We start from the raw sequence: 24828 nt of genomic DNA, 5'->3' as shown, positions 1-24828 counted from the left end.
GATTCTAATATAATAAATAAATATAATAATTATACCCGGGAGTTAATCCTAAGAATTACAGGCCCACAATATAAACAAAAATTTCTACGCAAAAAAAATAGGATCACTTTTTGCATCAAAAAATGACAGAATTAGAACGCTAGGGGGGTTAATGGAGGAGTTGGGAATTCCAATCTATAACTCAACTGAATGGCGACTATTCATCGATAGCTCAAAGTGGAGCTTAAAGTGTGTTCTCCTTCACAATGGCAATATATTTGGGTCAATCCCAATTGGCCATTCAGTTTCTCTTTGTGAAGAATATACAGACATAAAGAGAGTCATTGAGTTGTTGCAATATCACCAACACAATTGGGTCATCTGTGTTGACCTTAAAATGGTATGCTTCCTTCTTGCTCAGCAATGCTGATACACCAAGTATCTCTGTTATTTGTGCATGTGGGACAGCAGAGCTCATGAGAGGCATTGGGTGGAAAGGAATTGGCCTCCTAGATCTGCCCTAAAAACAGGTGATCCAAACATTCTACATGAGCCACTTGTTGATAGAAAGAATATTATATTCCCACCTCTGCACATGAAACTGGGTCTGATTCTGGGTCTTTTCAGGTACCTCACTTTGGAATTTCATAGCCTGTCATTTGAAAAAAATAAAGAACGGCGTGTTTGATGGTCCACAGATTCAGCAGCTCATCAAAGATGAACATTTTGTCAGGACAATGTCAAAAGTCGAAAAGAATGCTTGGTTATCATTCAAAGCCATTGTTAAGGACTTAACACACAAGCAAATAATTACACAGAAATTGTCCAGAAACTCTTGGAGAGCTACAAAATGCTTGGTTGCAATATGAGCATCAAGGTGCATTTTCTGCGTAGCCATCTTTCTATTTTCCCGGAAAACCTTGGTGCAGTCAGTGATGAGCAAGGTGAACGATTCCACCAAAATATGAAGGTCATGGAAGGACGGGATGTACATATGATAGCTGACTATTGTTGAAGCTTCCTAACTTGTCCTAACATTGTTTGGATTGTCCTAACATTGAACAGACCAGGAAATGCTATAAGCGTAAATTTTACAATTTTACCTTAATCACTCACCCAATATTAGGTCCTTGCAATTAGCTAGAATATTATTTTCAGGTATGTATTATCCACCACAGAGCTCACAGTACTTCCCCGCACAAGGCCTTCATTCTTTTTTTTTTCCCAAAAAAGACCAAGCCATCTTTGCTCCAGTACCTTCTTTGATTGCCATCCGCTTTACTGGCTCAGAAATAAGTTATAAAAATCGTATTTCTTCAACAGTTCTTGCCTGTGCTTGCAAATGTCTGCCATAGATCAGCCCCTACTGCAGTCCCTCACCGTGCAAGAAAGTCGCAGTGTGATCAGCAGGGGGTAAAGGGTCTGAAGAAATGCTTCCTCCTGCCTGCAGTGATCTGATTACATCAATCGCCATGACAGAACATGTCAGTCTAGGAACAGTCACTGTCCTGATCTGACTGCTGATTAATGATAGGACTGTTCATTGCAACATATCACACATAAGCATAAGCCAATGTGCATAGTCTGCTTTAGTAAGGAAATATCTTGTATGCCACTGCAAATATCAAACAAAATGGAATTCTAAAAAATCTAGTTCCTGTTTGTGCAGAGGGATGGCTGAACCATATTTGAACTACTATTGAAGTTCCTATTACAACCACTAATGTTATGAAGGGGCAAAGTCTTCTTGGTCATTATATTTGGAAATTTACTGCCAAAGGCAAAGCAGCATATTTCCTGTACTGCAAACCTCTAACACATAAAAAAATCTTCATTTTGCTCCCCTTCTAATCTGTTGAGTCAGATGAGTGAGGGATGCTTTGCAATGTACAATTCACTGGGGACAACTTAGACCCTTTACTGATGTCCTCATTGGTTTGTTTCACCTTATCTCTGTCTCCATCACCCTAGGAGACACACAGCTATAAATAGGCTTTTTTGGGGGGTTTCTAACCTTCCCCGGTCTATCCAACCCAAACTAGTCACACTTTACATCTGTCCTCCTCCTTCAGACTTGCACAGTTGTACTGGCTCCTTTCCTAGACTGAAATTGCTTTCTTTTATTGCACTGCACACTTGTTTGTAATGCAGTGCATTAAAAGCTGCAGGAACTTAGCTACGGCCGGTCTCATTTCCTGGTGGGAGGACATCCAGCATCTTATAGCCCCTTGTACCCAAGCCTGGCTGGCCCTGACCCACCCCTTTCACTTATTGGATGTCAGTTTTTGAAATATGAAGGCTCAACATCACATCACATTTGGTATTTAGGGTGGTGTTTAAACAAATGCAACCTGCCTAGAACCACTCATTTCTAGAATGACACCAACTCATCAAGGTATTTTATTACTTGCATAACTTCAACCATAAGCTATCCACCTGTTTGTGCATGAAGGTTGAGGCATCAAGGTATGAAGAGTACAGAGGCAGGCACTGTGATGATTTCTGGGCTACAAGAAGCACAAAAGTGACTGGAAGAATTCATCTGTGGGATAACAGTAGCTTTCTGAAGCATCATACTACTTAACTATACATTCATAAAAAATCATTAAATAACATCCTTACCTTTTAGGTTTTCTAAACTAATTTAAAAGCAAATCCCTCAATTTGTAAATGAAGACAAATGGCCCATTGAAGGATAAATCCACTGCAATCGGATTATTGTTATAAACCAAAATGTAGATTCGGAGTAGTAATTTCTGATCAGACCGAAATATCTGTACATGGAAAAAAACTGACTTGGGCATACTGAAACAAGATAAAAAGGTATTTAATTTCTTCAAGTAGCACACATGGTTCACACATCATAACGGGAACAGTCTAACAGATTCAGTGCATTTCTGCAGGAGAGAGGCAGCGGTGGGCAAATCACGTTTCAGGCACAGATAAGAGGAGAGTGCAGGTTGTGATTGATATTAATAGCTACTGCTCAGCCTTGGCAGAATGACCTCTGGATTGGAAGTCTGAGGAATCACCAGGTACTTAAACCTTGAAGGGTAAAGTACCCCTGAAACTTGCATTTCTCTTTTTGGTAGATGCAGAAGAGATGAATCGCCTGGTGGTTTTAAAATTTCTGGAGGACCACGGTGGAGTTTACTGCGCTTGAGTTCCTTGGTTTTTATACCTGCCACAGATACAGGAATGGGGGACTGCAGTGGAGGTTTATTTTACTGGTATGCTAAAACAAATAGAATAACATTTTGAGGCTCTTTGAGAGAAAACCTTCTAAGGTGCAAACATGGCAGATTGCAATGCTGGTTCTTACATCCTAACTGGTGTCAGTTTAAATCAGCTGAATATATTTCCGGTACATCCAAAAATGAATACAAAGTCAGACAGTTTGTTTTCTTTAGATTACAGCTGGAGTCCCATGTTAGCATTCTACAGCGAAGGCCCCTTGCTCTCTGTGTGGAAGCAGTTATCTCTCTGCAGAGGTAAGACACATCTCCTGCAAACCTACAATGCTGCAATCAGCAAAACTCATGCTCCCTGGTAATTGCAAAGATCTTGGTCCGAACTAGGGGACATTGCAGACCTCTGTAGATAGACTGCTTCAAGGGTTCTTTTCTACGTGATGCTGCAAGCACACGGGCTTTTCTATTTTGTTGGCGGTTGTTTTCTAAAGAAAACAAACTGTAAGACGTTGCATCCAAATTTTTTATGCACCTGGAATGTTTTTACCTGGTTCACCAATGAAAGTTTAGTTTTATAGGAGCAATATTTTGAGGTCAACTTGTACCTTGCATCAGACAGGGCACCGGACCCTTGACTTGTCTGCTTATTACAGTCACTGACCTAACAAGTAGTTAAGAAAGCTAAGCAGGTCAGGAATGCTGTACATGTTCTCACAATCCAATACCGATGACCGCTCCTCTGCTTCTAACCCAACTGCCTCCTTATACACAAACACTCTGGATTTCCCCCACCTGTACACTTGTTTCTTTACCTAAATAAGCAGTGCCAGGCCCTGCAGTGTACAGACCTGCACACCAACTACAGACAAGCGTGCATGTTCATGCATCAATTGTTTTGCGCATATTTCTTCCACCTTTTTTTTTGTATGGGGTATAGCAATAGCTCACCTTGTATTCCCAACATACACAAGTAAATGAAGAAAACACAAGCCCTGAGAACCTAAAAAGGTCTAACTTGAATTTGATAACATTTATATACAGCATAAAGTTCCTCAAGCCTTTAGGTGGGCCAGAAATGAAGGAAACAATGTAAATGTGGTGTGTATTTGTCTCGGGTTTGGTACCAAATTGTAATTCAGCCGTGTAACAGGTATGGTAGGAAATCAAATTTTTTTCTGTGGATAAGAAAGTAGGGTGGTAGCACAGCTTCCCCCTCCCATTTTGTGGTCCCAATAACAGTGGGAGGCAAATTATTGAAACGGGAGGCTTCTGCCTCCTCTCCGCCATTAGCTGGACTTCTGGTCGTCGGCAGCTGATGCCTCTGGTGGTTCAGTCTCCAGCTCTGTTCCCTCTTTGTCCTTGCTGCTCACCTCTTCTTCGTCCTCCTGTGGGTATAGGTCGGGGTATTTTTGCATGCACTCCTGCATGGCCCGGAACTGGTCTAAGCAGTCCGAGCCCTTCACCTCCTCTTGGCTGTAGTGAAAGCAGGAGAAAGCCGCTTTAAACTGTTCTCCACAAGGCCCGCTGGCCATCCCTCCCAGACAAGGGCAATTCCAGTTGATTTCTCCATTAGGCAAAACCAAACCTGTATGGTAAATAGAGAAAATGAAGAATAATGTTTTACATCTTTCCACAAAACATCACCTACACAGCACCACTCACTTGACCTATGAGGACCTCAGCTTTTTAACTAAGCCCTGCTTTCACTTTAGCCTTTAATGGCAATCTACCACAACCCAACCCATCTAATATGCACTTTAAAGTAATGCCAAGGTGGTATTCACCTCATTAAAAGATGTTACATATCATTGTACAATGTCTAACTTATGGCCAAACCCCAGTAATGACTGTCTAGTAGAACCTTTTCTTTTTTCCGGTTGACCTAAAGAATTGCAATGCAGCCTCAACCTCTACGAGGTCACTGAACAGCCCTGCCCACATTATCCATCCTTTGCTAGGGTGGGCAGATGACACTATGTAAACCATGCCCTCCGATGCCCCAGAATAATTTCCAGCGACCCGCTGTTAAGGTTGCCGGTGACATAATGCCCGACTCCCTACACAAAGCTCTCTGGAATGCCAGGCCATGTTTTCAAACTTTATTTCGAGGTCAGTGGCAGCATTAGACAATATCTTCCACCCCCCCCCCCCCTCACCCAGATACAAGTGACAGGCGGGATGAATCCAACTATTCACATCTCTCAGCCAGCTGCTGCCCGCTTGTGACACCAGGCTTTTCAGAAGCAGTCAGAAGTGGCAGACGAATCAATGAGGAATGGCATTAACTCTGCGAAAGCCAGCCCTGGCATGGAAGGCGGCGGGCTGCTACTAATGGAGAACAATTGTCAGCAGGAAATGTGAAAATTATAACGTTACCCCCCTCGGTTTCTCTTTGTTAAATCTAAATTGTAGAGTAAAAAAAACTGAACGTTAAAGAGATTTAAAGGACACTATATTATGATTATTTATGTTTCTTTTTTTAATGCAATCAATGCAAGGAGTTGGTATTACTCTTTTGCAGTCCCAGTACAGCTTAGTTCAGACAGGGGGAGGGAAATGCACCACAAGGAATCAATGCACAAGAAGTACATCATAGTCAAAGGATTCAGTCCCTACACGTTATGCTTTTTTTCATTCAAACAACCGGCCAGAAGGGGGGAATCATTCTGGAAAAACTTTCATATCTTACTATGTACCTCCAATGCCATAAGAAGCTAAACAACTTAGTTTGAGACTGAATGGACCCCCTCTTACCTGTCCAATATTCGCATTTAAGGTGGGGAAGGTATGTTACTGGATATGTCCACATTAAATAAACATACACTGATCAGCCAAAACACTAAACCCATCTGCCTAATATTATGTCGGTCCCTCTTGTCCCAATAAAACAGCTCTGACCCATTGAAGCATGGACCCCACAAGACCTCTGAAGGTGTCTGGCACCAGGTCGTTAGCAGCAGATCCTTTACGTCACCATGCCTTCCTCCTATACTGCCATATCTCACCTAGGTAAAAATCCCAAGCAAGCAGCTAGCTATACTAATAATCTGAAAGAAAGTGTGATCCATCAGACAAGGCCATCTTCTTCCATTGCTCCATGGTCTAGTTCAGAGGTTCAAGGGAGTGCACAGGGGTCAGAATGGGAATTCTAAATGTTCTGCAACTGTGCAACCCCCACACGAAGCAAGCTGAGCATTTTGACACCTGAATGGCATGGGGTTTGGTGCTACTGTTGCTCCTCTATTGGAATTGACCAGACAAGCCAACCCCGACCCTTAATAGGCTTTAATAACCCTGTTGCCAGTTCACACCTTGTCCTCCTACTTTTGGTGTGTAATAACCATTACATATTGAGAAGTCCTGCTACTTTGGAGATGCTCTGACCCATCATCCAGCCAACACAATGTGGCCAATATCACTCAGATCCCTATGCTTGCTCTTATGTTTTCCTGCATCTATCAAGTCACCTTCATGGACTGTTTACTTGCTGCCAAATATATCCTAACGCTGATCAAAGGCTATCGTAACCAGATCATCAGTGGTGTTCATTTCACTTGCTGGTAGTTTTAACTGATCTGTGTCCACCAAGCACAATGCCATGTAATCACCTGTAGTGAGTGTGGGCTATGGAAGGGGCAGAATTGCGGCATTTAAGCTGTGGTGTCACCAAATGATCCCAATTTTGGGTAACAACTGAAACCTGAACCTTTTTGGGGTAAAAAGTGGAAGAGTTAGAACCAATGCTGAGTTTCTATTGCTGTCTGTATCCGCTTTGGGAAGATTTCCTTTTCTCAATTTGCCTTTGAGATCATTGTCACCTGGACTAAAAGGTAAAAAAAAAAAAAAACAAAGATTTGAGTTGTCCCCAGAACAGGAAATCTTGCAATAGGGTCCCCCGTTCCAATAGCAAGTCTTCAAAGGAAACTACCTGACGTTGATGAGATTTCTTTTCAGTTCCTGCTGTGGCATTACACATACGTATGTGTCGCACAAGATGTTCAAATTCCCTGACATTAAAATAAATTGGGAAAATTGTAGAACTCAAAGCCATAACATCCTGTGCCTGTAGCTCCTCCCTTTTAATGAACACGTACAGATAATCCTGCGGGTACGTGCTTTCTATACTAGGACGTGCATAGAGACATCGCTGACTCGGCATGCTGGGATAATCTGTTTTTTGGATCAGCGTCCATTTGAAATTTAAACCCCCGCACCGGACCAAATTTTCACAGGCAAACCGCTCTCAGTCTGGAGGCAGAAATGACCAGTGAATTCATTATAATCTGGACACCATGCCAAATTCTAAAGTCTAAGATCTGCATTCCATACACCTCAGTACCCCTGATGGACTTAGTGTGTGCGACAGAGGAAAAGACAAAAAGTGTGTTAATGCTGCCCCCTGGAGGCTAAGTCAAGGAAGTGATGTCAAAATGCTAAGTCTACAATGCACTGATCTGCAACATTCCAACAAGCTTTAAAATTTTCTTTTGGGTATGTAAAGCAGCACATTACAAAGTGAGCAGTATAAACGGTATCATCTACATGCATACAAAGGACTTATACATATGGGGCTCAGCTGCTTAGTTACCATGGTTGTAAAACACTGGAGGAATTTATCAAGGTGACTAAATTGTAAGTAATCTGTGTACGGTTTATGCAACACCCCACTGTAATGAAGAAGAACTCCACCTACCCCTCACCCCATCCCAAGATGATCACCGATTGGTCCCCTCGCCAGAGTTCCTCTGACCAGTCTCTCTTCACCACAGTTCTTAGGGACTTTATGTTCAATTAAATAGACTATTGTGAGCGTGTCTAACATCAACATGGGACTTGTTTCAAAATTTGCATAGGACCGTAAGTCAGTGGCAGGGCCAAAGGATCCTGTAGTGTCATGTGTTTGCTCCAGTTTGCCAGCCATTGTTCTTGCTGGGCCGTAGCTGTTCATTCGCTCTTCAAGACTGTGCAAACCTCCCCCTTATATTCTGCCTGAACAAGAACTAAAGCTACGCACACACATTAGATAATAGTCACTAGAGACGAATGGTTGTACTTGTCTCGGAAGAAAACCTGACATGTACATCAGTCCTCTGACGTCCGAATCTGCCTCAGGGCAGTCACATGAAATCCAAACCTAGGCTGCCACATGAACCATACCAACAACCCTCATTGCACATGAAAGTATTAACCCTGCACCTCTGTTAGAACCCTCATTTAGTGCTGGTGATACAGTGTCAGCAATGTTGTATTTTTTAAAATGCAAAGCCCCTAAATTTTACCTGGTAATCACCCCAAGCAATCCTTATGCACCAGAGCTCAGAATGAGGGAGAGAGAAGCAGATAAAGAGAACCATATTAGGAAGTAAAATGACAGGAGCAGAGAAGGACAGAGAGATGATCTCATCAGTCTTCCCAAAACTCTCCAGCCACAAAGTGGCCGAGTACAGGAGACCTGTAAGAGAAAGTGGAACTGCAGTAGAGAACTACGATCCCCCTCACACAGGTCTATAGTGGGTTAAGTTCCCGATGCTCATTCAAAGAATCTATGGGAATGAGTAGGAAACCTCCAATATACACCAGGATTAATAATGGAGAACTCAAACTGTACCCATAATACTCTCTGGCTCACTCACCATGATCTTCATAGGGATCATTGGGGTCGTCCGCTATGAGCTCTGCGTTGCTCGGGGTGGCATGATCCTCCTTGGTCACAAAAATAATCTTGTCTTTTCCTAAAAAAAGAGATCAGCAAGATTCCATTCACATAATCAGGTAAGGAGTAAGTGATGCGTATCAGTGACAACCTTGAAGCATTTTAATCCAAAGTGGACCCGTCACCAGATGCAGCAGTAAAGCATCAGTGTAAGGGATACATACTCAAGCCCCATACCAGTCAAGGGATTTATTACCTTTCTTAGAGCTCCCCCTGGCATTGCTTTCATCTGATCCCCCTCAGAAGAATGGCACCACTTTTGTTTAGGCATCACCCAGCATCATCCACCTCCTGGTCCGGGTCACCATTATGTAAATCAAATTTTTGACCACGTTCACAAACGTTGCCCCTCCTGCCGCCCCTCGTCTGATACAAAATTTTAATTTGACCAATAGGGGTGAGGAGACTGAGGAAATGCTTTCCCCAGCCTGCAGAAAACTGGTGACCTCAGCCTGAGCAAAGTCATTGTACTGGAGATCATGGATAATTTTTTAATGATAAAAGGGACATTTTCTAGATTAGCTGTACATTGTGGGGTGCCAGGAATGTATTTATCTAACAAAGTGACTGAGGGAGTCATTATAGGGCCAGCAGTGACCTTTGGGCCCCCCAGGTCTGTAGTGAGGTCCTATATAAAGGTGATCCCTGGGAACTATAATAAAGTGTCAGCAGATGGGGTTTCTTCTAAAATATGGGGATATAATGTCGCACAGGGCTGCTGATCCTCAATGGGGTAGCACTATGCCTCACAAACTAGCGAAAAAGGGCATGTTTGGGAAAATAAGCTGTCTCTCCACTTCCCCCATACCCTGTGACCCCTTTCCCCGGACCAGGAGCCTCTCGGTAGCGTTCCTGCCCCCGGTGCCCTTGCTCACCCTCCTGCCTGCAGTAGGACATGTCTGCTCCTCACTCTCACACCGGCTCCGCGCCTTCTGATGGCGTCATTCAGCGCGACAAAGCAAAAGGTCCCCCCAAATGGAGCTGTCCGTCCACTGCCTGTTAGAATTGGCTGTAAAAAAAAATAAGGGGCGTGGTTAGCTGTGTAGAAAGAAGGGGTGTGGTCGTCGGAGAGGTAAATTGAAGTGGATTGTCTGATCCGAGTAGTGGTTGGTAAAGGTAACGCCTTCATTGTTCATGCACAGGGTGGGGGGCGCCGTATTTGGCTCTCTCAATAGCTTGTCACGTCGGGGGTCAATACAGATCCAGCTGTGATCAGGGAGGATCCTCTACATTGTGCGCATGCGCAGAACATCCTCTCTGGGAGGAAACTTTGTATCAGGTTAGAAGAAAAGTTAGTAAAGGAAGAGAAGCTGTACATGGCCAGGAGTGTAAGTGAGGAGCTAGAGCTGGGGGGAGGCTGAGGGGGTACTACAAGGCCCAGCAAATCTCTGATATAGAGGCTGCTGTGCGTCTATCTGTCATTAAATGTCTGTCAGTCTGCTTTCTGTTCCTATTCATTCATTTGTCCAATGTACGACAGTGTGTTGTCTGTGTCCTAGGTATTATATCACCGTACCAGTGCCATGTGTGGCATACCCCCCGCCATACCTCCCCCATATGTACCATACCCCCCACTATACCTCCCCCATATGTACCATACTCCCCACCATACTTCCCCCATATGTACCATACCCCCCTGCCATACCTCCCCCATATGTACCATACCCCGCCATACCTCTGTCCAGTGTACCATACCCCCCGCCTTACCTCCTCCACATTTACCCACCGGTGTACCATACCTGCCGCCATATCTCTGCTCCATGTACTATACTCTGTAATACACTGTAACAATGCCATGTGTATCATACCCCCCCCCCATATGTACTATACCACCCACCATACCGCTGCCCAGTGTATCATACCCCCCGCCACCATACTTTCCCCATATGTTCCATACCCACCACACTTCTGCCTGGTGTGTTATACCCCACCGTACCTCTGCCCTGTGTACTATACCCTGCCGTACCTCTGCCCTGTGTACTAAACCCCGCTGTACCTCTGCCCCGTGTACTATACCCCGCCATACCTCTTCCCCGTGTACTATACCCCACCATACCTCTGCCCTGTGAACTATACCCAGCAGTACCTCTGCCCAGTGTACTATACCCCTGCCCCGTGTACTATACCTTACTATACCTCTGCCCCATGTACAGTATTCAGCTCAGTAATTCCCCATTGATTGATGGAAGTGAGCACACATTGTACTTTTCGGGACATATGATAGAGCCAGTCTTTTCATGTTGGTCACATTGTTGTTTTGTTTAGTACATAGGCATCATGAGGGATTATACTAAAGTGAAAACAGAGCCAAAGGCTGGATTCCTGGAGCGTCTGAGTGAGACAGCCGGAGGAATGGGGATCGGCCTCATCACCTTCTGCCTCTCCTTCTACCTGCTGTTTACCAATGAGGTGAGGAAAAGAACCCCCGATCCTCCTAAATATCCCATAATACCCCTGTGCAATAAATGGGTGATCAGACTTCTACAGTCCTATAGCTTTGTGAGGTACTAACCACACAAAACATATTATGTGAGCTGTTCAACCAAAGAATTTGTACTTCTGTCCATCCAGTACTTACGTTTACACATCTTTCAGCACTGCCCTATCTGGCAGGAAGACCTGATTTTATTTCTGCAGTTTAGTAGCACTTACAGGTCTTGTCCCTCCCCCAGCCTGTGCCCGGACAGTAGGAACATAAACAGAAGACTGATGAGCTCACCTCTCTGTCATATTTCTTCCCATATTTCTTTGATGCCACCAAGTGCAGCAGTCTTATCATCCAATTAGATTTGATATTGCTGCAGATTGTATTTAAATGGAGGACTGTATTTTTTTAGTGAAGCCTTTGCTCTCTTTGCATCATTAATATTCACACATGGTAACCTTTCCCATATCCTCCTGCAGGGTCGCGCGGTGCAAACATCGAGATCCCTGGACGAGGGCCTGTCTGTAGTACTTTCTATCGGAAATATCCAAAGAATAGACCCCACAAACGAGGCAAAATTAATTCATGTTTCTGGAGTTCTGCAGACATCTGCTGTAAGTACAATGTGATACCACATTCAAGCAGTACAAATGATTCCTTATAGTGGAGCTCCAGCTACATTGTTTGTATGGTTACATGGAATAGTGTCAGGAGCTTTGTAATGATTTCATCTCCATCCCCACTGGGGAGATATTCTGTTACTTCCTGTGTGGATGAGTGGCTTTGTATCCCCAAAATGTTTGTTCTTTCCTAAGTAAGGGGTGAATGATGGCGTGCTGTATTGAGTATTGGGCTGACTGCTGTCACATAAAGAAATCGTAGGCTGACATTAGGGGGTGGAACTAAAAACAGAAGTGCTACACAGGAATAATAATTAAAATATATAGATATTAAAGGATAAGTAAAGTACACATATATATTGTACCCTACCTGTCAATGGTACTATCTATATGGGATGTGATATTCTTTGGAAGGATTTACTGCATCCTTGGCTTCATTGGTTCTACGTAAACAAATGAGCCCATGCTACTGGGCGGCACTCTGGGTCTACTTCCATCTCCAGGTCCTATAGGAAACAACTGGGACTAAGTTTACTTTTTACTTTAAGGTGAAAGAATGGGGACATTGGTAAGGGCTGCACCATTAAGTGGATCAATGAAGGGCTAAAGTAAGTATATCCAACAGATGGCACATCCCAAATACAGGGAGTACTGTTGACACTTTTTGTGCAGGAGTCAATAGATATCTGTACTTTGCAGTACAGCACTCAATGGAAAGAAGCTGTAGGCGGGTGGTGGCCCCTGTATTGTGACCCAACTCTTCAGTAACCACCCAAAAACAGCCGGGTGGTCACTGAAAAGTGCTGGGTGGTGCGCCCAGCTAAAAGGGGCTGGGAAGAACACTGCTTTGCCTTGAAAGAATACTGACCCTTTAAGCAAACATGTTTTCAGCTTTCTCACCGCAACTCTCTTCATCAGGGCTGCATATTTGATTGGAATTTGAAGGAATTGATTTGATTGATTCTTTGATCTAAATATATACCTAATCAGGCTTTCCTGTTTTTATTAAAAATGGTATAGGTTGGATGTACCCTCGTGCTGTATTATATCCTAAAATAAGCTGAACTTCCTATTTAGGAACAATGAATTTGTGGTGTGACCATGTCTTGGGTGGTGTACACATGTTTGATTTTCCTCGCTGTAAGCCAAAGAGCACTGTACACACAACACATGTTCTATTCTATGGAGAGGTATGAGGATGAGCAAAAAAGTTCTCCTCCCTTGCCTAGCCCACAGTGGGGTTTCCATGAACAATGTCGGGTGACCGCTGTACACGTTGGATTCTCGCCCAGGACAAGCACAACTTCAGTTGATGATTATCTCGTGTGTACATGTGTGTCATGTGATTTTTGTATCTGAGTTGTGCAGCTTGGGGCCTATTTATTATTTAGCGTAGCTTTTCATCTGTATATATATAATGAAGAGCCCTGTGCCCCCCCCTAGCATCCCCTGATCACAAATGTTTGCTTTCCGTGGAATATAGTTGTTTTATTAGTTTATATTTAAACTTTTTTACTATTGGTTATTTTGTTGCTGGGCCAAGCCACACTCTAATAATTGTTGTGAAAGCCCAATAAAACATGTGTAACATCAAGAATTTTCAGTGTTGGAAAGCTGTCAGACATTAGGGGCGTTGGCTCATATGAGTCATCGGGACCAGGAGACTAGAAATCTGGGATAAAGGTTTTTTGTTTGGAAAGGCAATGGAGAACTGTGCTCAACCATTGTTTTATTAAAAGGAACCTAAGCTACCTTAACTCACCACTGCTGTGATCCATATGACAGCCAGGCAACCAGAATTTTCAGAAGTGTTCCTACTATATTTCCCTCATCCATTGACTATAGTGGAGAACAGTCTGGCCCTAGGTTGGCATGGGTGCTTGGACCACAAAATTGACCTTTCAGAATGAATTGCATAGCAGATAAGACAGTTTTTTTTATATTTTTGACTGCAAAAAGATAACTTTGTGATTTGATGTTTTTCTTTTCTCAACACATCTTTAATAACCCGCTTTTGATCGATTGCAGCCACTGTTTGATCCAAACTATGGGGTTTCCGTAAACTGCGTGAAGCTAAAGCGTCAGGTGGAGATGTACCAGTGGATTGAGCATGAGGAGTCCAAGTAAGAAAGATAGACAAACACTGTGATATTTGTTCTGTAGAGGGAAATTGGTGAATTAATGATTTGTATGGCTACACTTTGGGCATATTCCAAATACCATTCCATAGGCAGTCAGCATTCCTGTTCTGTCTTTCCCTGCTTTCAAAGTCCCATAAATACCTATTGATCTAGTGAAGCTTTTTGTATTGGTGTGACAATTCTGCAACACTGTTCCCAAATTCAGAGCAGAGTTGTCACTGTCATGTAGACTGTGCATTCTTGCACTAGAATAGATTTTGCAGAGGGTGGTGCTATAAACATTGTCACTGTTTTAGCTTATTAACACCTGGCCACACTGATTCCTGCCCCTGCTTTCTGAATTGACCCCTTGTTTTCTTTTCTCTCTCTTCTGTTTCTATTTCTCTCTCCCTACTCTCTTTTTTTTCTTACTCTCTTCTCTCCTCTCCTCCTTTTTTCCCTCTCTCCCCTTTCTCTTTCTTTCTCTCTCTCTTTCCCCTCTCTCTCTCTCTTTTCTTTCTTTCTCTCTCTCTCTATAACTATCATGTATTGGGAGCTCTCAGTTCTTGTTGCTCACACCCACATTCTTCACATTTTGTACCACAATGCGGTTTAACTTGAACCTATTTTAATACTCAGCTTGGTTTACTCTCTGGGTCACAATAAGTAGGTGGAGGCTTTTCTTGTGGGTTTTATGCATTTTGGGTGCTGAGCTTTGTTTGATGACAGATTTTGTTTACATCTTGTCATTATACCTTTGTAAATGTTTTATATAAACTCGTTTCTTTTCCCTGTATATTCCTAATAAACAGATTATACATGACAATCGTACAGCCACAATAGTTACCATCTTCATGTTTCTTTCCCCTCTGTTACCCCTCTTTTCCCTATACTTCCAGACACTGCCTTTGTGTCCAAGTCTTACCACCCCCTCCTAACCTATGTAGTGCCATATCCTTTTCCGCATGTTCAGAACAACATGTTTGATGTTTCTTGAATACCATTCCTGGATTTGTCAACAAAACATGGCCACACCAACATTCTTTCTTGCAGGTTGAATAATAAAATACAAGAATGTGCAGGGGTCTTATCTTAACAAATGTGGCCCCAACTTGACATTGGATTTAAATAGGAGGATACACGTCAAACTAAGTTTCTGATACTCAGACTAGGACAGGGATGGACAGCCTGTTTTTTTTTTTGCAGAAAACTTGTTTAGATGCAAAACAAAAGCTCACATCTCCAACCAACACAAAGGGTGCACTGATTACAAACCTATCTATACACACAGTGCAAAGGGTAAATGGCAAAGGTATATGTATGTATGTGTATATATTTATTTATATATATATATATATATATATATATATATATAATATTTGTCCATAACCTGAAAACTTTACAGTTGTACTTTAAATAGGTTTAATTTCTAAATTACACAAATGTTCTGGAGTTCTGCTTTTAAGCTTGTAATTGTTTTTTTGACAGAGAGTATGAAGAAAATGGAGAGAAAAAAACAGAGACGAGATACACATACAGTAAGTGCGTTACTCACCTGTCCCGTTCCCTTGCAGGGCACTGCCATCTGCTTCTTTCTTCACTTCCTCCTTGCAGTCTTCGGCCATCTTGATTGGCCAGGCAGATGTAACTCCTGTGAAGATGTTCTGGGTGTTCATTCATTCCTGACATGTACACAGGAAGCCGGGAATGTGCATGGGTAGCTCAGATTTGTGCTAGAAACCCGGAACAATCAGGCAGGTAGGAGGGATACCTGTCTCCTTTCGCAATAATGACTGGCCTGATTGTGGCTTATTAAAAGTAGAACTTTAGGTAATACAGGGCCATGGCTGACTTGCTTACTAAATATGAAGACCGGATAAAGATTAGAATCCCAGCTATGAAGTCCAGAAATTTAGTTGTATGAGCCAGAAATATACAAGTTTCAGGGGCAGTAGTATTCCCTTCTTCAGGGCGATGTTTATACAGAAGAGTAAAATTACAAAAAATTTTTTTTTTTGTTTAAAAAGCTAAATAAGTTTTATTCTAGAAATGGAGTGGCAAATCGTTTCTCTATCTTGTTATCATGTTCCTCTAATGTTCATCTAAAGAAGTCTGGAATAATAGAACTGGAATCTCCTTACTCTGTTGTCCCTAACCTATCGTTTTTAAAGGTGGCAGTTCCCATGCTGTGATCCTGGTTCCTAAAAAGCCAGTGACTTGGAACAAGCATGCAGTCAGTGAAAAGTCTGGTTCCTGGATGCTGTAAATGCATCTCAAAAGTCAATGTGTATTACCCCAATGCAGGAGTGAACTGAGTTACAATGGTAGATCTATCATTCAATTTCTTTGTTTTCTTTAGACACAGAATGGAGATCAGAAGTGGTGAGCAGCAGACATTTTGACCGAGAAATTGCCCATCGCAACCCCAGGTGATCTTCTGTAAATAAACATTAGTGCCAAATAATAACCATAGGGTCTAATGTAGGTAAGATAACATGGCTTCCTTTAGGCCTATTACCAGGGGCAGACGTAGGAAGGTTCAAAGTGTGCTGCTGCATGAGGGCTCCTTATCCATTTCAGCCACGGGGGAGGGCACATCACAAGCCACGGGGGACCCAAATCAGTATACCCAATGTCGGTGGGGGGTGGTTAGCTGATCCCACGGAAAAGCTACTGTAGCACACATTGCTAAAAAAAAAAAAAAAAAAAAAAGTCTTAAAGCTAGCATTAGGAGAAGGATTTTGGAGAAATAGGGGAACTGACACAGTGCAGCGCACCTTGCTACCGATGGGTCTTTGTAGCCACATGCTAATCAGAGCCTCCATGCAGACCCCTGTTGAGCAATTGAGCATGTGAGCTCCTGAACTGGACCAAAGAGCAATGAAGGTTTATTAAAGCTGCTTTTGGAGGCACAGGGGTAAACTACACAATATAAGGCAGGTGGTTTTAATGTTTTGGTTGATAATAAAATAATTTTTTGACAATTATTTATTAGTATGCTTAGTTTAAATGTAGTTTAAATGTAATGCCTTATTAGTCTTTTGTTTAATTTGCAGTGAGTATTCTCTAACCATATTTGGTAATCAATGGAAGTGCTCCCTCTAGTGCTAATAATGTATTACTGCAAAAAAGTTTAACATTCAAAGCCCCGTCTCTCAAATTAATGATTACATATAGGTAGTTTTTGGGGTTACATCATTTTTAAGCATTGGACAGAACATTAAAAAGCAACTTGAATATTGGATAAAATAGGTCTCCTTTGCATTATTCATCTTCCTGATAGCAACAGCTAAAAATGGCTGACCAAATAAGTGTTCCATTGTTACCTGCTGGATGTGAGCACTGTTCTGTATGCATACAGTACACCACATTACAACATATGCAGTAGGTGTGTGGTAGAGGTAATACAAGGAGGTTTTTGGTGATCTTCTGACCATTGTGTGGCGCCAATCTGGCCAGCATGAGACAGGCACGGGCATATAGGTAGTCAAATTCCTCCTAAAAAAACAAAACTAATGCTCCTTCATAATTTATGTTTGCATATCTGGATTAGGATTTTATCATTGCACATATTGCACATTGATTGTCTCCATAGTCATTTAAAACAAGTGTCTGTCTCTTGCAGCGCTATGGCGGTGGAGTCATTCACAGCGGTTGCATCAGAAGTCCAAGTTGGAAGTTACTACCTCTCTAAAGGTGAGCATTTGTCATCACCCTAAAAAAAAATTGAAACTTCCTTGTAAAAACAGCCAGATCAAAATCCCTAAATGTTCTTTTAAAATTGCTCTGGATAGGTTTGGTTGAGAAGATTGACAACTTCAAACAGCTGAGTCTGACACAAAAGGGGAATCCTCACACTGATGTCATCATAGAAGGAAATTACTTCTATCACAGCGCCAACCCCAAAAATCCAGAGGTACGGAACAGTTGCTTTCCTGCAGGCTGAAAGGGTAAAGCTTTTTTAAACCCAATCTGTGACATGCAGATTTCCATTACATCAGGGAGGTCCTCTGTACTTCATGCAAGATGGAAAGGCTGATAGTATTGTGTTAGATTTCAGTTCAGTGCAAATAAGTGACAAGGACAACTGATTACTAGCAGGATATCTGTCAGGTATTCCTCTGTACTTACTGAAAATGTATTTAGAAGTAGTGACTGCATTGGTTTCTTTTTTCAAGCTAAGAACTGGTAAGCTGTGAAATATCAGATTTTTGCTCCAGGGTTTAGTTATTCTTTCATTTTCCACTTGCCAATGTCCAATACCAACTGTTCTTATTTCATATGTTTTCACATCAAACATGCAAACTTTCTATTGGTGGCTGTTAACAAGACAGTATGGCTGATATCAGCAATGAACACATCCCAAAAGTCTAAATAGATACTCATGCACAGATAAAAGGGTTATTGAACCATAATAAGTCTAATATTATCCCGACTGACTGTACTGATTTTGTTTGAAATGGATTGGCTGGGTCACCCTACATATTTTCACATTTTAGGTTGGTGATCTACGGATTTCCTTCTGGTACGCCGGTGTTTCCATGGGAAATTCATTTGGCTCAGTGGACACGGTAATATTCTTCTTTACTTATTTAAACATTTGTTTCTAATTTCAGTATTTTGACATTCTAGGAGTTTGAGGAAAATCATTGTGTTATTCTGTAATTCAGGTAACCTGAACTCAAAAAGTACAAGTGAATGTTCTTTTAAATTTCCTCCTAAGCCTCTTTAAGCACCAGGAGAGTCTATGAAAGGTACAGACAGTGAAAAACAATATTGTTTCAGGAAATTTCTGTTTCCTAAAAAGGCCACTTACCTGGTTGATTTCCAGCAGCAATATATTGCATACCATCATGAACCTTGACCCCTACATATTTATTCTTGTCGAAGGGCTTTGTGTGTGTAATTAGCACACTGAGCTGTCCAAATCGCTCTTCCTGGTGAGATTCAGAGGAAGACAAATGCTGATGACGTAGTAATATTTTAGCAAATTTTGTTAGCTATGAAGTCACTGACCAAAGATAAGTTATCATCCAAAGATGTATTTGGGCTTCTCATTCCTCTGACAATGCTGGGCAGCCCAACACTCTGCTGTCATTAGAGAAGTATAGGGGCTACCTTGTTGTTCTAATTACTATGTGTTAGGTATAGAGTTATGTTGGTGTTATAATCTGAAAATGATAAACGCCTGTCTGTGTGTGGCTTCAGTAACTTAAAGTGACAGAACAAATATACAGCAAATGGGCCTCAGATTGTGTCCGATTTCTTTGTCTTTTTAATTGTTCCAGGTCAGACAGCATTGCAGCTGAATCCAGCATTCTCATAGATTGAGGCAGTAAGGCAATGCAAAATACAGTACCATAGTGCTTTATGAGTCCTTCTTTGCAACCAATAGGAAAAGTTCAATAAGAGTTCAATGAGTTACTGCTCTATTTATTTATTCTGTATTTTCCTGTTAGGTGAGCATTGTGGCACGGCAGCGAGGGGTAGAGTTGATTCCATACAAAACCAAATCCGGGGACCAGCTGGAGCTGCTGTACTTGGGAAGTCACACCGCTGAGGTTAGTGTTTTGCCAATTATTCCTTAACAAAGCACCATTGCTAAGCACAATTTGTAACTATGACATTATAATTGATTAAAAAACTATTACCCTGACTGCTCCGAGACACCTTGAAATCTTTGTGTGTGGCCGCTTTACAGGAGATCTTCAATGCAGAGCATCAGAGTAACATTATGAAAACCTGGATGATGCGAGGTGCGGGCTGGTTCATGATGTTTATTGGTATCAGTCTTATGATCAAAATCTTCCATACGTTGGGTGAGTTATACAATTTCATTGTATGTTATACAATTAGACTTACACACACACACATTCTGTTCACATGTAACTTAATACTGGTAACCAGTTAAAGGCGAACTATAGTAAAAACAAAAAAATCACACTTACTTTGAATCCCAAAGATCTATTAGGAGGTTTCTGCAAACGGGTCCCACGTCATCCTGGTATCCTTTTTTGTGTGCTGCCATCTTCTTCAGTGTTCTTCTTTGCATGTCACTCGATCTTACACTGTACATGCGTGAGATCGGGTGGCGTAGATGGGGGAGTGCGCAAGCTTGAGATCTGCTTTTTTTTCCTCCCATTTAAGAAAAGGTTCCTCAGGCATGTGCAGAAGGAGCAGTCACAGCCTCCCAGGATGCGTGACGTAGGTATCCCAGGAGGCTCTGCGCTCCTATTTTGTCTTGATCACCGCAGCAATCGACAGTGCTGCACCTTTTTTTTTTTTTTAAACAAGGTGTTGCACTTGAGAAAAACATATAAATGTTTACTTGTTGTCCACCCTTTTATGTAAAGTAAAAATTTTGATTTTAGGTCCACTTTAATGACTTTGGAAGTAAGCCTGTATAAACGTGTAATTACATTAGGAATACACCCAGTGCTTCTGCTTCCTTCATGGCTGACCTGCTCACCAGTTTGACGGACGGACCCAGCCTCTGTTTCAGGAATGCTGAATAGCAGCTCCTGTACGGACAAAACCTTTAGGCTGAATTTGCAAAGATTCTTGGAAAAACAGCTAGCTGAGGGTTAAACTGCCTCTCAACTCTTGATATCAATAGTGTGAAGGGCTAGAGGATAAGTGCTTGCTATTTGTCTGCAGACACTCCATGTATGTTCAGCCTGAAACTGTTTTTGTAGGCTTCATTCATAAAAATATATAGGGTTTAAAGCCTGTTCTAAAATACATGGGCATATATGGCAGTTTCCTGACTTTGTGTATCTGATTTCAGTGCTTTAAGTATTTGGCCCAGAACAAGCCTGAAAGCAGTGAAGTCAAAATTAGTGATCAGCATACCTGTGCAGAGTGTGTGACTTAGTCATGAACCCATTGGATTACATCCATACACAACTGACATTGGGCCTCCAGAATGAAATGTTTATGCATAGAAAAGAGAAAACAAGGTGAAATAAAACAAACCAAATTCACCCGGTGAAAATGGGATTGCTTACGGCATTAGGTCAATCAAATGCAGAATATGTTTAATTTACAAATCAACCATTAATAACATTACATAAATGAAAACCTATATATAACTGTAGACATGTACCTATGCATATATTACTGCCAAAAATAATATAATACAATAATATAAATATATTAATACATTGCCAAAGATAAAATTTCAATAAAGTAGGCAGAAGAGTGTCACTTTTCAACAAGTTTGGCAGCAGTAAAAGTTTTCACTTTGAATTTGGTCTGTTTTATTTCACCTTGTTTATCCATTCTGGCATATTGGGCCTGATTTATTAAAGCTCCTCAAGGCTGGAGAGGATACACTTTCATCAGTAAAGCTGGATGATCTAGCAAACCTAGAATGGATCTGGTCCAGGATTGAAAACATTTGCTAACAAATAGCAATCTACTTTTATGAAATCAATTCCAGGTTTGCTGGATCACCCAGCTTCACTGATGAAAGTGTTTCCTCTCAGAACTTGGAGAGGTTTAATAAATCAGGCCCAATGTATACGGCAACCCACCTTAATGTTTTAATTTTTCCTCACACATAGAAACTGTACACAATGGCCTACTTCAGTCTCCTGAGTAATTTCTCCTTAACCTTCAGGGGCACGGCTTCCTCATGGCTTATTATTACTACATTGGCTTATTACTACTACATTGATATAGATTCCAAATGAATAGCAGCTACACACTACATAAGTTCATCCTACTGATGCTTTTCACTCTGAAGGGATTGGCTATCTTGCATTGGAGGCAGGAATGTTTGCAGGTTGTAAAAATTAGGTTCAACTTTGTCCAGAAACCTCTGTCTCTGACAAACTTAGCTCTTTGGATTGAAACTAGGACAGAGGGAGGAGTTTGTGTAGGTTGGGCCTAGAACAATAGGATTGATAGAAATTATTCACATCCATGTGTTTATTTTCTGACCTGTTTCTGGGGAACAGCAGCTGGAATCTGTTTGCATTAGGAAGCAAACTCTTCTCATGTGAGGTTCTGTGCCCATTGCCATACTTTTATTTGCCATATGATGGCTGCACAAGGGCAGTACTTGTGTTGTAGCACCCTGCTACAAGCTTCCAATTAAAATCCTTTTCCGTTTTTCTCTACAGTGGATTGGCTCCCCATCGTCCGTGATCTCGTCAATCTTGGCCTCAAATTGTTCGCTCTGTGTCTGTCCTCCTCCCTGTCCCTGCTGACCATCGCCGCTGGTTGGTTCTTCTATCGCCCTTTGTTGGCGTTACTTCTGAGCGGAGTTGCAGTTGGCATTATTTTCCTCGCCCGAACCCGGGTGCCGTCCAAGAAGTACCAATGAGAAGAAGTAATCTACAGTCTTCATTCAGTATTGCTTAGGGCTTAAAGCTGGTAATAAGGTTGCTGTACCAGACTATTCCTCTGGGGTGATTAATGCAATAATGTATTCTTTATCACTATGCAATATATTTTTATACATATATACTATGTTTTGTAGCATGGTTTGTATTTGTATGTTATACTGGGGTTAAGAAACAGTCTTTTAGATAACTACACAAGCTACAACTTCTGTCCTTCTAAAAATGATAGTTGTGCCATTGTCATGTTGATCCTTAGGGTATAGCAATTTATTGGGGACTAATTGAGGACCAAGAAAGTTTTTATTGAAAACAATGACAGCCAGGTAGGTAGCGTTTTCAAAAGGAGGACAGTAGCTGCATTGTCTGTGTTTATCTCTTAATGGTTTCATTTCAATAAGGAATTCAGGATTGGTACACACTGGTCTTTGTTACCTAAACAGAACATTATTTATAGATGGGTTTCCTCACATTTTTGCACACTGAATTTTTTTAATCTGCAATATAAGAATGCAGATAAAAAGGATAATATTCGGCAAAACGCTTATCTCCGTCCACATCCTCTTACCATCTGTTACAAATTTGTTCATAATTTGTTGTGCATTGCCAATGGCAACCAGAACGAGATTTGAATTTTAGAGATATGCCAGGCCAAGATGGCTTCTCTGACCTGTACTTAAGGGATTCACTATTGTTACTTGGTACTGCAATAACTACATATGTTTTTCAATCTTTGCCCCCTTTACCATTTGGAAAAAAAAGCAAATGTGAAGACTTTGAATTATACTGTAACTGTACATTTAAGCTAATGAGGACTTGCAACCTGTAAAGGTTGTAGAATGTATGGTACGGGGCCTAGTTATCAAGGTCAACATTTGTTTTGTCTAATTTTTTTTTTTTTGTTTAGATTTTAGTTTTATCTAGCATCAGAAAGAAAGAAAGCCAGTAAGAATAATTTTATTGCAGCTTTTTTTTTGGCCATAAAAAAGGCCCACAGGAAATAGACCAAAGGTGTATGGTTAATAAACTGCTGCTTCCATTAACAACTAATCATCAAGGAAAGGAGATGGCACTGTTCATAAAAGTCAATCTGTAATCCCGGTGCACAGGGATCAAGGTGCTGGCTTGTTATGGAGCCTGTTCATACTCCCCACAGAAACAAAGAAGTCAGTCTCTTGTTTCATTGTCTATAAGTGTTTCTCAACCAGGGTTTCTCTAAAGGTTGCCAGGGGTTCCTTGAGCAATGAGGAGTTTGTAACTGCCTAATCAGTTTCAGTGACACCAATGGTCTTTTTGGCTATCTGTAAGGGCAACATTCTCCCCAAAAAGCAATATAAGAGGAATTTGTCCTACTGAGCACAACACTATTATACTGTGGATATAGTAGTAGGGGTTTTCCTGAAGACCTGAAAGTCATTTAAAGGGTTCCCCCATATGAAAAAAGATCAAGAAACCCTGGTCTAGGACTTCCCTGATTGAAGTCTGTGGTGGTAGGAATAAAAAAGATTTTTTCAAGCTGAGCTTAAGGTAGCTGACTTTTTTGGCTCTGTGAATAACTAATCAGCATTAAAGTTTTTCCCTCCTTTTATTGTTTGCCAAGACCATCTGCAAGCTGATTGGTTGTGAAAAGCAACACCTCCATTATTTTGTGCATTTTGAAGACTTAAATCTCTGCTCACAATTTTTTTGTTTACCCACTGCACCCATTTACTGACATTCTGTTACTGAAATACAATAGCAGGACACTTGGGGATCACTTGAAGCTTGTTATTGTGTGTGGAATAATAAAATGCTTTTTTAAATAAACTTTGTATTCTTGACTTTTAAAAAGACTTTATCATTAAACAAATTTGATCACTATTCATTAACATCTGGGCTGTAGCTACCATGGCATCTTATCGCTTCATGATTAAAATTGCTGTTTGATCTGAATTGGGACCATAAACTTTGAGCATCTCCACCTGAAAACTGTTAAGGTTTAGGAGCCTTTATTACGTCAAAAATCTGCAAACCTGGCCTCCCCATGGCCAGCAGCTTATCCATGTTTAGTAATGTAGATATAAGCTACACATGCAGATTTCATATATATATAATATATATGCACACATCCATATTATTGCTATAAATATCTATACCTTATCTTATTGTTAAAGATTTAAGACTGCACAATATCACATTCATAGGGATGCGGAAAAAAATGCTTAACATTCATTATATGTATGTAGTAACAAACACAGAGGTGTGGAGTTTCCAATTGCTTACCACTGCATGACAGCCCTGTGCAGTTTCAATAGGAGATGCACTATATGTGTTCCTATCCTTACCTAGCTTCATCTCTGTAAAAAAAGAGGACTGATCTAAATTTATGGAGGGGTTCACTGTATGTTACTGTATATAAAATGTGTCTACAGAAAATTCCTCTCACCACTGAATGG

The 24828-nt window shown here is 41.3% G+C and overlaps 2 protein-coding genes across 4 annotated transcripts; one reads left to right on the top strand and one right to left on the bottom strand.

Annotated features, from left to right (window-relative positions):
• Positions 1-2790: 2790 nt before the first annotated feature.
• CHCHD4 (coiled-coil-helix-coiled-coil-helix domain containing 4) lies at positions 2791-10043 on the bottom strand. The gene is made up of 3 exons (XM_072420520.1): positions 9759-10043; positions 8804-8902; positions 2791-4755 (listed from the first exon to the last, which is right to left on the bottom strand). The coding sequence occupies exons 1-3, from the start codon at positions 9778-9780 to the stop codon at positions 4457-4459; spliced, it is 420 nt and encodes a 139-aa protein (XP_072276621.1). The 5' UTR covers positions 9781-10043; the 3' UTR covers positions 2791-4456.
• TMEM43 (transmembrane protein 43) lies at positions 9916-24223 on the top strand. Of its 3 annotated transcripts, none has more exons than XM_072420519.1 (12): positions 9916-9955; positions 11149-11292; positions 11788-11922; positions 13957-14051; positions 15537-15586; positions 16408-16477; positions 17674-17744; positions 17843-17964; positions 18548-18619; positions 19508-19609; positions 19750-19867; positions 22175-24223. In XM_072420519.1, exons 2-12 carry the CDS (start codon positions 11161-11163, stop codon positions 22375-22377), a joined length of 1170 nt encoding a protein of 389 aa, XP_072276620.1. In that variant the 5' UTR covers positions 9916-9955; positions 11149-11160; the 3' UTR covers positions 22378-24223. The 3 variants fall into 3 exon arrangements, with proteins under 3 accessions (XP_072276620.1, XP_072276619.1, XP_072276618.1); XM_072420518.1 differs by having other exon boundaries at positions 9926-9999; XM_072420517.1 differs by lacking the exon at positions 9916-9955 and adding an exon at positions 10077-10211.
• Positions 24224-24828: the final 605 nt, after the last annotated feature.

This window comes from Pyxicephalus adspersus, chromosome 8 (genome assembly GCF_032062135.1).
Source record: "Pyxicephalus adspersus chromosome 8, UCB_Pads_2.0, whole genome shotgun sequence".
NCBI lineage: Eukaryota > Metazoa > Chordata > Amphibia > Anura > Pyxicephalidae > Pyxicephalus > Pyxicephalus adspersus.
Note: the sequence above shows the minus strand (reverse complement) of the source record. Positions and strands in the feature narration are given on the sequence as shown.